Raw genomic sequence first — 16,288 nt, 5'->3', positions numbered from 1 at the left:
GTGTCCGCCTAACAGTCAGGGACAAGGCACAGGGGCCCCTAAGCTTGTTCTTCCCTTCTCCAGATGTAACTGGCTAACAAGCGGTTTTGCTTGATTTCTATGGAGAATACATAGGTCATATCACCCTTTGTCCACGTCCTACTTAAGCCCCATCTTTTGAAGAAAGAAAAGAAGGGAAGGGGAGGGGAGGGGAGGGGAGAGGGGAGGGGAGGGAGGACTGGGAAGGAAGGAAGGAAGGAAGAAAGGACTGGGAAAGAAAGGAGGGAGGGAGGGAGGGCGGGCGGGCTGAGAAGAAAAAGAAAAGCATCACTCTATAGCCAGCTAAAATTGTAACTGAGCAGTACTTTCCGGACTACCACTGTTATGCTACTCTGCAGAGAGTCAAAGCAAAAGCATCACTCACACTCACTTCTCTTAGATTCCTCAACCTATCATAAAGCAAATGTGAACATTTTACATGACATTTCATTGTTGGACTCATACGCACAAATTAACAATGGCAAAAAGATTCCCTTAATGAAGTTACAAGCCATGGAAGATTTGCAAAAGTTAAACCCTGATACAGTATTAACCTTATATTTTTACATATAAAAATAATACACAGTGGGACATTTTATTCAATAAGATACATTCTTTAAGATCAAGAGAGAATATACAAAACTATTCTATGTAGCCCGCTGTATGTTACTGTATAGTAGGAATAAATATACCCAGAACAGACAGTGCGAGATCTGTTCTGAGAAATTACCAGTTACTTAGGGGGTTTCAAGCCAAGTGCTCTGCAGGTTCCAGGCAGAAAGGAGCTACTTGTTGCATTTAAAATGATGTGGTCATTATAAAATAAAGGCCTTAAATCTATAAACAATAACAAAGACACACAAACCAAATGAAAATGTACTAAAATTTAATCATTCATAAAAGCTGTAATTTAATCTGACAGTAAAACACAAGAAGCAATATTAGAGTTGGTTTAGTATATTATATATTTTAGCTTTGAAAGCCATAGAAATCAGTTATCCCAGTTTTTTTTCCTATAAAAGACCCATTTTTCCAAAGCATTATGCACAAACAATTTTAATTAGAATATGACAGAATGATATTTCATAATTTTTAAATATAAAATGAAGTCAATGACTCAAAAAAGTTATCTGCTGTAATGAGTTTGAGGGGGAATTTCATCATCTATATCATTACAGATATAAAGTATAATGGTTCAACGTTTAGTGCCTGACGGAAGGAATCATGATAAAAAGGTCAATATGAAATCATTTGATTATAGTAGCAATATCTAACTTCTGAAATGCATCCATGCTCTTTTGTATAATCATATTAGAGTCAAGTATATTTATTTTCACATCTGTTATAACTGCTATTGCAAAGGAGAAATACTATTGTCTTATTTTCTGAGAGATATACACAGAGCAATTTTTTTTTCTCTCCAGGGAACTTGTGCAAACCAATATAAGATCTAAATTCTTCACATAATATATAAAACAGGAGAAGCCGCTTCAGATTTATTTTTTGAAGTCTGGAATGCTGGCACTTTCCAATTAGGCAACAGTTCTTCATTCCTGTAATCTAGAATGTTGAATACAGACATATGTTATATATACAGTTAATCTCTTGATGTCAGAACATAATAGTAAACAAGCAGATATTTAATAATATAGAAAGAAACAATGGTTTTGGCTGATTGTTACTACAGAACAAATTATACTAAGCAGCTCTAGTAACAGGGCTATTTTAAACTCCCTTTAAAAGTGTTTTAAAAAGTAGTTTTATTATACTTAGTGTTTTACAATATATCTGACAATCCTGTCTATAAAGAGGAAAACAGTATTTGTTTTATTTCTATCCTTTTATAATTTTATTCTGAAAGTTCCTTTGCAGTAAGGAAACAGCATCTGCTTGCAAACTCTTTCTATGGGAATTAAAAAAAATTTTTTTGTATTGGATTTTAGGGAGAGGGACAGAGAGAGAAACATCAATGTGAGAGTGAAACATGGATAAGCTGTCCCCTGCATGCCTCCTACTGGAGTCTGAACCTGCAACCTGGGCATGTGCCCTGATGGGAATCAAACCTGCAACCTTTGTTGCTCGGGATGATACACAACCAACCGAGCCACGCTGGCCAGGGCTCCGTGGGAAAGTCTTTCCTCAACTATTTTAGGACTCTGCCCATTAGGGTTACCACTTATAATACACGTTAGGAAAAGACACCGAAAGAGCTGATCCCCGTATTCAAAGGCAGAAGACTGACAGTCTCATTGCTCAGCAGGAAAGAGTTAGGTTAAAAAAAGAATTTTCCAGCCGAACCGGTTTGGCTCAGTGGATAGAGCGTCAGCCTGCGGACTCAGGGGTCCCTGGTTCGGTTCCGGTCAAGGGCATGTGCCTTGGCTGTGGGCACATCCCCACTGGGGGGCGTGCGGGAGGCAGCTGATCGGTCTCTCTCATCGATGTTTCTGACTCTCTATCCCTCTCCCTTCTTCTCTGTAAAAAATCAATAAAACATATTAAAAAAAAAAAAGAATTTTCCAAAAATGAATTTCTCTCCTAAATCTTTAACAGTGTTACACATTAGAAAGAGATTAACATATTCCAGTACAATTTTGCCTAAAGGCTAAGGCTAGATAAGTTACCCTCAAGAGTCACATACTCTTATGAAAAAATGTTTACCCCGTATCGCAGTACTTTTCAAATGGGATCAACAGGGCCCTCAAGTGTAATCAGGACACAATGCTCTGCATGCAAAGTATTCCGACTGGTAAGTGGCCTATTCCCAAACACTCACAGAGAGCTCAGGTGACTTATTAACTATGTTGTGAGTTGAATTACATAGCAGAGCCTAAGAATTTATGCAACCAGGATGAAAGTCTTATTTCTAGATCTAGGCCAAGATCTCTTTCCTCTAAGGTAAATCTCACAATACACTGTAGGATGTGTGAGGGTGAATTTTCACAAGAGGCCAGGAGATGGCACCTCTTCCTTTAAGTATAAGTTTAATGGACATCTCTGAGAGTTGGAAATTAAACTAGGATCAGCCAAGGTAATGGCATAAACAAGGCAGTCAACTCTCAGAGAGTAAGTAATATACTTCAGATCAGGGACAGAGCCCTTGTTTCCCTACCTTGCACCCTTACCTAAACACACACAAGCACCAGCAATTTTAACAGTAATCACTTTCAGGGAGCTGATGGTTTATAGCTAATGAATCAAAATTTCACTAAGCCTAAAACAACCATTTGGCCAGAAGCTGTCTTTCCTGAATCCAGCTCCCAGAGGTGAAGCCATGCTCCCTGCCCTTCTGCCCATTTTCCTCTACTTTCTTTGAAATTACTACCCAGTTTTTCCCTTGAGAGAGAGACACATTCACTCATCTCTCTAAGGAGGCATGTTCCAGCTAATGTGGGGCTCTGCAAGAGGCGATCTACTGAACAGACCCAAGAGGAGGAGTTAGCACAACCAATTCTCAAGTGGGAACTTGACTTTCCTCTAAGCAGACCAAGTTTACAAATTACCCTATAACTAAACTGTGTAAACATATTCTTTTATGGTATTGCTTATGCAGTTGATGAAGAAAAGCAGAAATGGTTAAATACAGAATTACAAAAAACAAACAAATGGCCCCATAGGGCCTGGTTTCTTGCTTGATAGGCAGCTTTAGGGCTAGTGCTAATTGGCTCACTTAATGAAAACTTATGCAATATTTGAAGTCAATTACTACTTCGAAGCCTCCAGACAAAACATTGGAAAGAAGTCAACTGTACCTGAGATAAAGCTACTCCCAAAACTACACTGACATAGCACCACACACCCAGTCAAAACGACCAACAACACTAACGTTGGGGAAGGTGGAACTCATAACTGCTGGTAGGTGTGCTAACTGGTTCAACCACTTTGATAAACTTTTTAGTGTTGTCTACGAAAGCTGCCCATAAACACAGTGTACAACCTGGCCCGGCCATTCCTGGATATACACCAAACAGAAATACATGCACACGCGCACAGACTTGTACAAGAATATGTGCAGCAGAATTATCAGTGCTAGTCCCCAAAAGAACCCGATGCCCATCAACAGCAGAATATATAAACATGTTGCCGGGATAGTCTTGTAATAAAAATGAACTATTACTATATACAATCAGGATGATTTTCAAAAAGACCCTCACATTTTTGAGTAAAAGAAGCCAGACATAAATTAAGTCAGACGTTTTTGTTTATATTAATTTCAAAGAGAGGCAAAACTAACCCATGTTGTGAGGATTCAGGGCAGGGGTTCCATTTGGGGGAGGAGATTCTTACTCAGATATGAGTATGTTCACTTTGGAAAAATTCATCAAATGTGGGCTTCAGCCTTTCTGCAAGCCCTTTTGTTTCAGGCGATGCACTGTTCCACTTCAATTTGGCATGAATTTGGGAGTGACCTTGGTGGCCATTCTATTCACTCAACCACTACTTTATGAAGATCCTTCTATACCAGGCACTGGGGACACCGTGGTGAGCAAAACAGACATGGTCCTTCTCTGACACAGCTTAGAATCTCATGGGGAGAGAGACGTATTACTCACAAGATGAGCATAGCTACAGGTTAGGTATCACATTTACAAGTTACAGAAGCTGGAAATAGCCCAATAGATGCCATGGGAAGTGGTGAAGGTTGGAGACAGCCCAAAACAAAGTCAAGGATAAGAGAGGCACGTGCTCTGCCTTTGGCACTCACCTGGCTCAGAGCTGCTGCTCACTGTGGGCCTAAAGCAGCAGACAGGATTTCTTTTTAGGCTTCTTCCTTTCCACTGGTGTTTTTCTATTGATCTGTCTGACCAGGTCATAAAATATCTAAATGAAAACAAGAAAAATGTACTTATTCAACCAACATTTGAGACCTTGTTCCACAAAACAATCTTGGTTCTGTTAAATATTATTCAGATAAAACATGAGTCAGATAAAAAGACTTATAGAACCAAAGGCCAAAGAGGAACAGCAAGAGAAAACACAAGGTTGTGATAACCTAGCCTGCTCCCCGCTCCCACCATGCTCTGAGCGAGCTGAATTCTAAGACTGATTACCCGGGATGCTACACATGGCGAGCACACCAGCAAGCGAAGCTTATGCGCTCCAGGAAAGGAAAAAAAGTGTAAAAAAAATGATGTTGAAAAGAACAAAAGGGAACCTCAAGCTTTTGCTTGGTTGGTGGTGGCAGCTGGGGACTGCACCAATCTTTTAGGGATCCAGTCAACTTTGGCCCTTTACACCCAGGCAGGCAGCTTACTTGTGAAGCATTCCTGTCCACAGCTACGTTCTCAAGATAGTGGAGTGCTTAAGTCATGGACAAAAAAAGCCTTGTGCACCTGCTGTATCAGGCCAAAAAGAGAGTGAATTACAGTCCACACTCAGATTCCTCCCTTTGAGTCATGCACTAAAGGAAGGCAGAACTCAAAACACCAAATTCTGTGATATCCACGAGGTAGTATGTTTCTCTATAAATTCATTATAGTAACTACTTTAATTTTTGTGGTTTCCTACCGACTTTATAACCTATTCATACATATCTGCATAAGCAATTGTACAATACACGGGTGATGTGACAATTTTCATATACTACTTTCTAGAGCAGGGGTGGGGAACATCCAGCCCAGAGGCCGTATAAGGCCCACAAAATCATTTGGTCTGGATCTGCCAAGGCATTAGGGGTGAGCTAATTAAATGTTTGACCAAATACAGCAGGCTAATTTTTAAGTTGATAATTGTGTATGGCCCACGAATGATATTATAAGTATCTAAATGGCCCTTGGCAGAAAGAAGGTTCCCCATCCCTGATGAGGCTTAGCAGGACTTTAAACATATTCCTTTAGCTTAAACGTCCTCTTTGCATATAAGGTAAATATGAATGTCTTCATTACAGTCATCAAAGTGACTTTATGCAAACAAAGAATTACTTAGCGATTTCTATAAATCTGTAGAATCAAGATTGTTTAAAAGAATAATTTTTTTTTTTAAATAGTTTTCGGCTGTTAAAGACTAAAAAGACACTTGTCTGTGCTGCCCAGCAGCTAGAGGTTACCTCATTAACGTTGATCTTTGACTTTGCAGAAGATTCTAAAAAGGCACAGTTACACCACTGTCTTGCTAAATTCTGACCCTGTTCTTTGCCAACTACTCGCTCATCTTCCAGGTCACATTTATTGCCAACCAAAATCATGGGAACCTGTAGGAGAAAATAACAGAAAATGAACACTAACATACTTGTTACTTATCCTTATAAGTAAGCAACTATCTGTCACCAATTGCAATGTGCAAATGAGGACCATATGCATATGCTTCACCAAGTGCTTAAAAAAAGGTATGTGCATGTGTGCTAGAGCAGCGGTTCTCAACCTGTGGGTCGTGACCCCCTTGGGGGTCGAATGACCTTTTCACAGGGGTCGCCTAAGACCATCGGAAAACACATATATAATAACATATTGTTTTTGTGATTAATCACTATGCTTTAATTATGTTCAATTTGTAACAATGAAAATACATCCTGCATATCAGATATTTACATTACGATTCATAACAGTAGCAAAATTACAGTTAGGAAGTAGCAACGAAAATAATTTTATGGCTGGGGGTCACTACAACATGAGGAACTGTATTAAAGGGTCGCGGCATGCTGAAACCGGTTTGGCTCAGTGGATGGAGCGTCGGCCTGCGGACTGAAGGGTCCCAGGTTCGATTCCGGTCAAGGGCATGTACCTGGGTTGCAGGCACATCCCCAGTAGGAGATGTGCAGCAGGCAGCTGATCGATGTTTCTCTCTCATCGATGTTTCTAGCTCTCTATCTCTCTCCCTTCCTCTCTGTAAAAAATCAATAAAATATATTTAAAAAAAAAATAAAAAAAAATAAAGGGTCGCGGCATTAGGAAGGTTGAGAACCACTGTGCTAGAGGGAGAAGGTAGATGGCAGGGGAAGAGACAGAAAAATTATAGAAGAGATCTTACTACATTGATCTGCTGATTATTTTAAAGATATAATCCCAAAACTCCCATGTAGGCTACAAGTGATAGCTGAATTCCAAGTGGAAAAATCTGAATATGGAAGAATGTACTCGGGGACCTAATTGTGGTTCAAGTGCTTCATCTCACAGTCCCAACAAATGCCAGAAGTAGTGGCAAGACCAATACAGGAGCAGTGACAAGTACTGCTTCTACACCTGACATCTAAATCTGAAACCAGTTCAGGTGGGTTGTTCAGGAGAAAATACAGCCAGAGCAGTGACGTCTTGATTTTTTCTCCATACCAGAAATGCTTGGCTATGTCCACCCACAGCCCCTACTTCCGATAAAACAGATTGGTAACAAACTGTACCACACCCTTAGTTCAAAGATGCCCACAGAGCAAAGCCATTTGTGAGGTGATGGACACGATACAAAAGAAAGAATTTAAGGGACATGGTGGATCTTGTACCTAAAATAGGCAATTATCACAAGTTAGATGAAACACTAAGCACCTACAACTAATTCCATTGTTTTTAGTTTGTTATATGGATAAAATGATGACCATTACCAGAGTTCAGTGGTTTGCATGTAAGTGCCTAAAAAACAGAACTCTCTTAGATAAATTAGTACTGGGAAGGAAGAGGACTATTCATTAGGTTATGGTTGGTCATGAATCATATAGTATAAATCCATCCGCCTACAATATTGCCTAAGTGAAGGATCCGAGCAGGTGCATATGTTCCCATTAATAATGAGAGAGAACACACAAAAGAGAAAAAGGTACAAATGAAATTTAATATCCTGATTGATACAACTGAAAGGGAAGCCTCCATAGTTCAAAACTGAAGCGGACATGTAAAATATACATTTCACCTTCGCAAAAAGGCACAGCCGAAACCGGTTTGGCTCAGTGGATAGAGCGTTGGCTGGAGGACTGAAAGGTCCCAGGTTCGATTCCGGTCAAGGGCATGTACCTGGGTTGCGGGCACATCCCCAGTGGGAGATGTGCAGGAGGCGGCTGATCGATGTTTCTCTCTCATCGATGTTTCTTACTCTATCTATCTCCCTTCCTCTCTATAAAAAATCAATAAAATATATTTTAAAAAATTTTTAAAAAGGCACAAAAACAACGAATGCCAAATAAGACAAAAATTCTAAAACAAAAATAAAATTAAAAATATAAAAACCTGCCCTAGCTGGTTTGGCTCAGTAGATAGAGAGCATCGGCCTGTGGACTGAAGGGTCCCGGGTTAAATTCCAGTCAAGGGCACATGCCCGGGTTGTGGGCTCGATCCCCAGTAGAGGGAGTGCAGGAGGCAGCTGATCAAAGATTCTCTGGCATCTTTGATGTTTATATCTCTCTCTCCCCACTTCCTTCCTCTCTGCAATAAATAAAAATATTTTAAAAAATAATAAAAACCTGGTTAACAAAAATCTTTTAACAAAAACACCTATAAGTAAAAACTATACCAACAGAACTTTAGAAATAGGAACAAATCATTATGATTCTTAGCAATGTTCCTGACATAATGTCCACCTCTCAAAGCTCAACTGAGCCTCATTTCTACCCGCTTTCTTCCACTTCTGCTTCTGCATGTACTACCCACAGAGCAGGAGCACGTCATCATTCCTGTCCTCCCTTTTGAACTATCTCAATAGGCATATAATTTGTAGGTAAATTATAAAGGTAAACATTTTTTTTTTTTTTTTGGCGACAGGGGCTCTTTTAGGCATGTGGTAGATACCCCCCAAATACTCTACTGAAAGAGAACAGGCACTTTTTATTCGGCCGCAGAGAGATAGCAGTGTGTCTTACAGAGAGAAGAATACTTACATCTTCTGTGTCCTTAACCCGTAAAATCTGTTCCCTCAGGTCCTGTAAGTCATTAAATGTGGACTGAGCTGTAATAGAATATACTAGTGCAAACCCTTGGCCATTCTTCATATACAAATCCCTCATCGCTGTAAATTGCTCCTGTAATAAAAATATGCAATTATAAACATGATTTCTTGAACACACATTAAGACAACTTAAATCAGAATAATCACATGTGAGCTACTGCATTTTTTATTTACATGCTATCATGACAATAAACATAAGACATTGATGCATGGTTTCTAGAAACTCCTGAGGTGAATGTTCCTGCTCTTTACTTACCTGACTGGAAATAACGACAATAAACTAGAATTAGAAGGAAAATCTTAACCACCTTAATTTACTTTTTTTTTCTTTATTTATTTTATTGATTTTTTACAGAGAGGGAGAGAGATAGAGAGTTAGAAACATCGATGAGAGAGAAACATCGATCAGCTGCCTCCTGCACCTCTCCTACTGGGGATATGCCCGCAACCCAGGTACATGCCCTTGCCCGGAATCGAACCTGGGACCTTTCAGTCCGCAGGCCGACGCTCTATCCACTGAGCCAAACCGGTTTCGGCAACCTTAATTTACTTTTGTGTGATTTAGAAAAAACTATATATCATTCATTACTTTTTTAGTAATAGATCCTAATTAAATCATTTCAGTGCTAATAAAGATGATCTCAAGGCAGTGATGCTAGAAAACAGAAGCCCAAGTACTGAACCTGGAGGCTCTCAATCATGAAGAGCGTGTAGAAATAAGACGAATCTGAAAAGAAAACTTAGGAGTAACCAAGGACACAGGCAAAAACCAAGCCAGGGTGGTTTCCTGGAAGCCAAATGAATAGACAGTGAATCACTCATCTAAGGTTGTTGAAAAGTCAGGGGAGTTGAGGATATATGCAGGAGATTGTTTAGGAATGAGAGACCATGGGCCTGAAGCTATGTGAAGAGGGGGTTGAGGGTAAAAGGAATAATCAAAGATGTTATGATAAATGGAACCAGGTTCCAATGAAGTTAAAGGGTATGAACGAAAGGAGATGGAAAAACGGAAGTGGTAAGTGGAGAGCGTCATGCTTGAAAGGAGACTGGATGGTATGACAGTTATGGGCAATCACATAGTCTAAGGTAAGACCATGGGTGTGAACGGCTGAAGCAGGATGGAGGTCAAGGCTACTGGATTATCTACAACATCTATAGAGATTCTATCTGGACACTAAAATCACCAAGAGTTCTAACTGAAGCAGTATTAGAATGAGCAAAAATCTTCAAGGAGTAAGAAGTGATTGGAAACAAGATGTACTAATGTTATTGTACTCATTTAAAGATAAGAAAAATGAGGCTCCAAATAATCCTAAAGAGTTTTGTCAGAAAACAAGTATCTGGCCCTAACCAGTTTGGCTCAGGGGATAGAGCGTCGGCCTGCGGACTGAAGGGTCCCAGGTTCTATTCCGGTCAAGGGCATGTACCTTTGTTGCGGGCACATCCCCAGTGGGGAGTGTGCAGGAGGCAGATGGTCGATGTTTCTCTCTCATCGTTGTTTCTAACTCGCTATCCCTCTCCCTTCCTCTCTTTGAAAAATCAATAAAATATATTGGAAAAAAAGAAAACAAGTATCTGTCAACAACCCTTGAGATGTTAAAATACTAATAAAAGCAAAATAATCTTTATAAAAATGAATGACTATGGTGCCAAGAGACCATACTTATTTAAACCCAGTGTACTACCTATCTTAACTAAAATTCTGGGTTTGAAATACGCTTTTTTTGGGGCATTAACAGCATCATCCTTACCTGAACACAGGGAGAAGAAACCCAACAGAGAATCCATAGGTGAACTCAACATATAATTTAATAGTGAGATATGAGCTTTACATCCACCATCGATGGTTTCATGCACATAAAAACACTTAAGAAGCCCTACATTTAGAGAACTTGCTCTTAATCATAATAATTACTTTTACTCAGAGGAGTTATTCAGGTGATAAAACCTGTTCACAAATTGAAATCTATCAGAAAAGGAGAAAGCATGCTTACCGTTCCTGCTGTGTCCAGGATTTCGAGCATACACTGTTGGCAATCTACTTCAACTTGCTGTTGGGGGCGGGGAAGAAAAAGTGAAAAAGTAACATCAAAACCTCAGTCTGTTTTCCTCCCTCCTCTTCACTCCAGTGCATATGAACAAGGGCAAAGTGCTTCCCCAGAGTGTGCCGGATCGGTGAGACTTAACTTGGTATTGCAATTAGGAACAGGAGGTCTCAGGCATTTTCTATTAATATTACAGAAGCCAGGACTATCAATGTTGGGCTTAGATATTTTCTGATCACTCTGAACTCTGAGTAATGACTTTTGTTATTATTAGAAAGCTAGTGGTCAAATTCTATGACTTAAGAAAAACTGTAGGAAAACAGGTACAGTTCTAACAGAAAAAATGCATAAAATGATCATTCATATTATTTTTAAAGAAAACAAAGCACAAAGTATTAAATTTACTCCAAATGCAAACAAGGTCTGGGGGCAAAGAAATTTTGCCAACTTACTATGTTAACAGTTTTACTGAAATATATTATATCCCAAATTTAATACACAGGAAAACTTTACTTTAAGAGATACAGGGAACAAAGAGGTGCTAGTGAGTATCACTGAACTCATACAGTCCTCAGGACTTGAGGAAAAAGATACTTCTTTGGAAAAGCTGTGTGCATAAGGTGAAATTTTATAACTGAACTCTACTTTCCCAGTGTTTTATTTATTTTTTTGAAGTGAACATATCAAGATTTTATTGTCACATAATAAAACAAAATATGAAGCTTAGAACTGGACCCTTTCTCTTCTTATCTCCTCCCAGTTCAAAATGCTTGCATCTCTTAACAGCCAGCATTCTCTTAGATCGGCAGTTGGGCTCAACACATTCAAGCCTCAGCACGATCTTCTTTGGAGCTTTAGCCTTTTTTTTGGTAAAAATCAGCTTAGTCTGCCCACCACAGCCACTCTGCTTCCTGTCAGGATGCCGCTTTCCCTGCGCACACAGAGAATCCTTGCCCTTCTTGTACGTGTTACTCTGTGGGGCTGATGTTTGCCACACTTCTTACAGGAATTCCCGTGGGTTTTAGGAACGTTCACCGTGTTTGCAAGAGCACTATCGGCAGGGAAAGCCCAGTGTTTTATAGAAGAGAAGGTTGGCTTAAAGAAAGTATCAGCCCTCAGCTGTGGACACTTTTTAATAAAGAAGGGTCTGAGAAATGTGGTCAATCCCCTGCATTCCAGGTACAGGTCTCCATGTGGAGTTACAGCTTTAACCAGCAACTGATTTGGGGGAAATCTCAGTAATGCAACACCGTCTCTAAAATTAGCCTAAGGCCTACTTTAAACTCTGCTACTTTGTCAGATCAGGGACTGAGGAGCACCACTGGTGGCCACAAAGTCATTGTCCCACCACCTGTGGGACAAATGTGGTAGCTTGCCCAATCTGTAAACGGGCCATTCAATGAATAATGAATTAGGCCTGGAGCTTCTCAAAGTATCTAGAGCACAATTTTGTATCCAATGTGCAGATAATGAAATTGCTCAGTCAGTACAGTTCAATGAACTTTATTTCCTATTGTTGAATGGTAGGTTTAAGCTTTTCTTTCTTTCTCCTTTTTTTTTTGGTATATTGTTTGCTATAGTCTTTTTTATAACACTGTCTTCTGCCCACCACCCATCCCATCCCACCCCATAAGGATTGGGAAATAAAATCATAAAAATCATCCATAATTCTAGCTAATCTTGTAATTAAGTAAAATAGTGGATTTTGTCAAGATCAACTTTTCCTTTTTAAAAAGCTTTTATTTTTTAGATTCACAAGAAAACTTGGCAAAAATACAGAGTTCCAATGTAACCTTCCCCTGTTTCTAGCTGGCCTCCCCTACTACCAGCATCCCACACTCAAGTTGATTCTGTTAGAACTAATGAACCTACTATATCAACACATCATTACCATGCAAAACCCACAGTTTACATTAGAGTTCACTCTTGGTGTTGTACATTCTACGATTTGGGATAAATGTATAATGACATGTATCTATACAGAATCCAACAAACAATTTTTTATAGTTTAAAGATGAAATTTCTTTAAAGTTATTATATAACTAAACAAATTTTCAGTCACTGGAAAACTTCAAGCATTACTTAATTTTCATATTTTACCTTTCTGTAGGAATCTTCTATCGTGGGGTCATATTTTTCAACAAAAATTCCCTGAACAAACTGAACTGTCTAAAAAAAAAAAAAAAGGCAGAGAGAAATTAAAGAATTTAAAAAAAAAAAATCAACTCCTCTAAATGTTATTAACTTCACAATGTGGTAAAGATTAAATGAAATTATGTGAAAAGCCTGGGTAAACATCTTTCAATATAAGGACATGCCAATACATAAGAGTAACTTACTATGAAAGGCAATATCATGTTCAAAACTGTCAGCAGTGTTGTTGCTGACACCGCACTGCTAATTATTACGTATATTATGTTTTAAAATGCAACAAAGATACAAATAATGACACAGATTCTAATTTATTAAAAAATGAAAATTATCTGCAAACTCCCATTACTCCTCTGTATTTCTATATATAACTTTTATCTCATGCTCTGAAAGGAGACAGACATAAGGTTCTAAATTTTAAAGTCTTGAACCAGCCTTTCTAATTTTGGGGAAAAGATAAAAGGGAATTAAAATGTACTGGATTAAATTTATAATCACATTCAAATTTCACATTCACACCAGCTGAGATTCAAATGTACACCATCCTGACTCTGAAGCCTTATGCTTTTCGCTGGAAAATGCTGCCTACAAATCTTTTTCAGATTATCTACTTTTATCTCTAGGATTTCTGTAAAGCACAGACTAGAAACTAGGTATTTTATCATTTGACAAATGGAAAGAAGTATAGAAGATGACTGTGAAATATTTCCTGGACAGCTTTAAATAGGAGCTGGCCCATTAATCCTAGAGAAAAGGGTAAAGATGTGGGCTGAGAGTCTGACACCAAGTTACCCAGAGGAGTATTTTGAACATGATTTTAGCTTGAGCTAAATAGATTAACTTGAATATAGTAAACCTCAAGCATCTTTCTCTTACTAATCTTCTCTTCTTCAAAGGAAACTCAGGATATAATCACACCAAGAACTTCAAACTTCCTAATATGCTTTATGCTAGAGCAGAGGTCCCCAAAATATGGTTCAGGGCAGAGGGTTAGAAAAACACTGTTTTCCTGCCCCTGCCAGGTGGCTTGGCTGGTTGAAGCACCATCCTGTACACCAAAAAGGTTGTGGGTCTGATCCCCAGTCAGGGTGCGCACAGGAGGCAACCCGATCAATGTTTCTCTCACATTAATGTCTCTTTCTCTCTCCTCCTCCCGCCCCCTCTCCTCTCCTCCAAAATCAATGAGCATATCCTCAGGTGAGGATCAAAAAAGTCCTAATCTGGCCCTAGCCTGCTTCTCACCTCATTTCCCTCTACTTTCCCCCCTTGCTCATTCCTACCCCAGCAATTTCGACTTTTCTCTTAGTTGTTTAAATGCTACTTTAGGTTCACTTGTCACCAATTTGTACTTTTCGTTCAAAGTCATCTCTCCTGCAATTATAATCAAGTGGTTCTTTGTTTAACTGTGTATTTATCACATCTCTTCCAGGATGATGTAAGTTCTGTGCAGGACCGGGATGACTTGTGTTCACTATCACAATCCCAGTGCCTGACATTGCAGAAGCTCAATAAACAGTTACCAAATAAATGCAGCATGCATACAAAACATGGCCTTCGCTCCACTTACGTCTGGGCTAGGGTAGGGCTTACTCCACTGGTATCTACAGTATCAGTGGAGTCTCTCCCACTGAAATGTAAATGCCTTAAAAATGAAAACAATCTTATTTCTCTTTGAATCATGGACACTATAGTAGGTAACCAATAAATACTTGGTAAATGAAAGAATGAACGAGTCACCATTATAAAACTACACATCCATGGTTATTGAAAGAATCCCTGTCCCCTCTGGGTCAGATATAAGCATATAAAAAACACTGGCACCTTTTCTCTTTAGTGACTTGAGGTTTCAACGCAAAAACACAGCAATATTCTTCTTGTATTATACTAGTTGGTTATAGTTAGGTGGCTAACTTACCAGAGCAGACTTCCCCACGCCTCCTGAACCAAGGACCACTAGCTTGTACTCACGCATGGTGTGGTCTGTTTAAATACTGACAATCTGGAAAAAAAAAAAATCGAAGATAACTACATATGCTAAGATTAGCCTAAGAATGTACAACTGCTACATGAAATAATGAGATTTTATTTTTGTTTGCTTTCCCCCTTAAGACTATCAAAGCGAAGACAGAGGTTGCACAGTAAAACCATGCAGATTTTAACATCACTTTATAGGACTACTGCCAAGCATTTTACTTCATTAAAGATCATTTTTGACTAGCATCAATCATTAGCCTGTTTGTTACTTCTAAGAGTGTTTGATCAGAAAATAAGATTAAAACTAGCAGTTATAAGTACAGTCATAAACTCAATTATTTATGAAGCTCTCATTTAAAACAGCTTATGTACTTCTTTGAAGTTTCCTCATGAGCTTTAATATAATGTACATACATGCTATGTAATTTGCTTAAAATAGCATATAGTAATTCTATACTATTTTGTTCACATTACATATAGCTGAACTACGTAAAATGTTAACTCAAAAATTATTAGGATACAAATGGGAGATTAGAGATAATATCGTTAAAATTTTATATAGGTGGGTAATAGTAATATATTCCATAAGGCCCAAATTGCTAAAGAGAAAAAAAAGAAATATACCCTGATTATCTTAAAAAGTAAAAAAGGCAGGAAAGTATTTCCAATGGCCATGATGGAAAATGGAGGAATGTACTTGCCATCCTAAAATAACAGCAAAATACCAGACAAAATACATAAAAACAAGTGCTTTCAGACACTGGTCGATAAGCAGTATAGGACTGTGATCTCCGAGAGGTGGGAGGAAATGAAGTGAGATCTACAACGGCCATGGCTTTCTGCTTGAAGGCACTTTTCAGACTGTGGTGCAGGGAGGAAGAACTCAAGCAGAGACCAGAAGCATATGAGGGAAGAGATTACACACAGAGAATTCCAGAAATCTGCACAGGGGTCCACTTGAGTCTATGGCCAAACACTAAGCAGGGCATTCAGGATGAAAGTCCATGAGGCAAGGCAAAGAATAAACAGGGGTCTACAAGCTGACCGATTCCCAGAGTGCTGGGAAATAAGGGAGTTCTGACCAGAAAAGTCCTCCTTGTTGAAATACAGAAAATTAATTCAATCCGAAGATTCATACTTGAGAAGCAGAATCACTAGAGAAGAATTCTAGATGCTTCCTAACAAAGCTCAAAAACAAGTCTCCAAAGAACAGAGCCAATCCATAGGTAACTCAACTG

General features: G+C 38.9%; 1 protein-coding gene across 5 annotated transcripts in view; it reads right to left on the bottom strand.

Annotated features, from left to right (window-relative positions):
- Positions 1-887: 887 nt before the first annotated feature.
- RAP1A (RAP1A, member of RAS oncogene family) overlaps positions 888-16,288 on the bottom strand; it is a 59,547-nt gene continuing 44,146 nt past the window's right edge. For 4 of the 5 annotated variants that reach the window (XM_081112328.1, XM_081112327.1, XM_081112329.1 and 1 more), the window contains 7 exons: positions 14,992-15,075; positions 13,026-13,094; positions 10,875-10,931; positions 8,813-8,953; positions 6,062-6,205; positions 4,721-4,836; positions 888-1,578 (listed from right to left, as the gene is read on the bottom strand). In XM_081112328.1, the coding sequence (XP_080968454.1) occupies positions 4,750-4,836; positions 6,062-6,205; positions 8,813-8,953; positions 10,875-10,931; positions 13,026-13,094; positions 14,992-15,048 (555 nt within the window). In that variant the 5' untranslated portion in view covers positions 15,049-15,075 and the 3' untranslated portion in view covers positions 888-1,578; positions 4,721-4,749. The remainder of the gene's footprint in view (positions 1,579-4,720; positions 4,837-6,061; positions 6,206-8,812; positions 8,954-10,874; positions 10,932-13,025; positions 13,095-14,991; positions 15,076-16,288) is intronic. The other variant, XM_081112331.1, reaches the window with a different exon arrangement.

Source organism: Myotis nattereri (assembly GCF_964212035.1).
Source record: "Myotis nattereri genome assembly, chromosome: 18".
Classification (NCBI taxonomy): Eukaryota; Metazoa; Chordata; class Mammalia; order Chiroptera; family Vespertilionidae; genus Myotis; species Myotis nattereri.
This window is presented reverse-complemented; position numbering and strand designations above follow the sequence as displayed.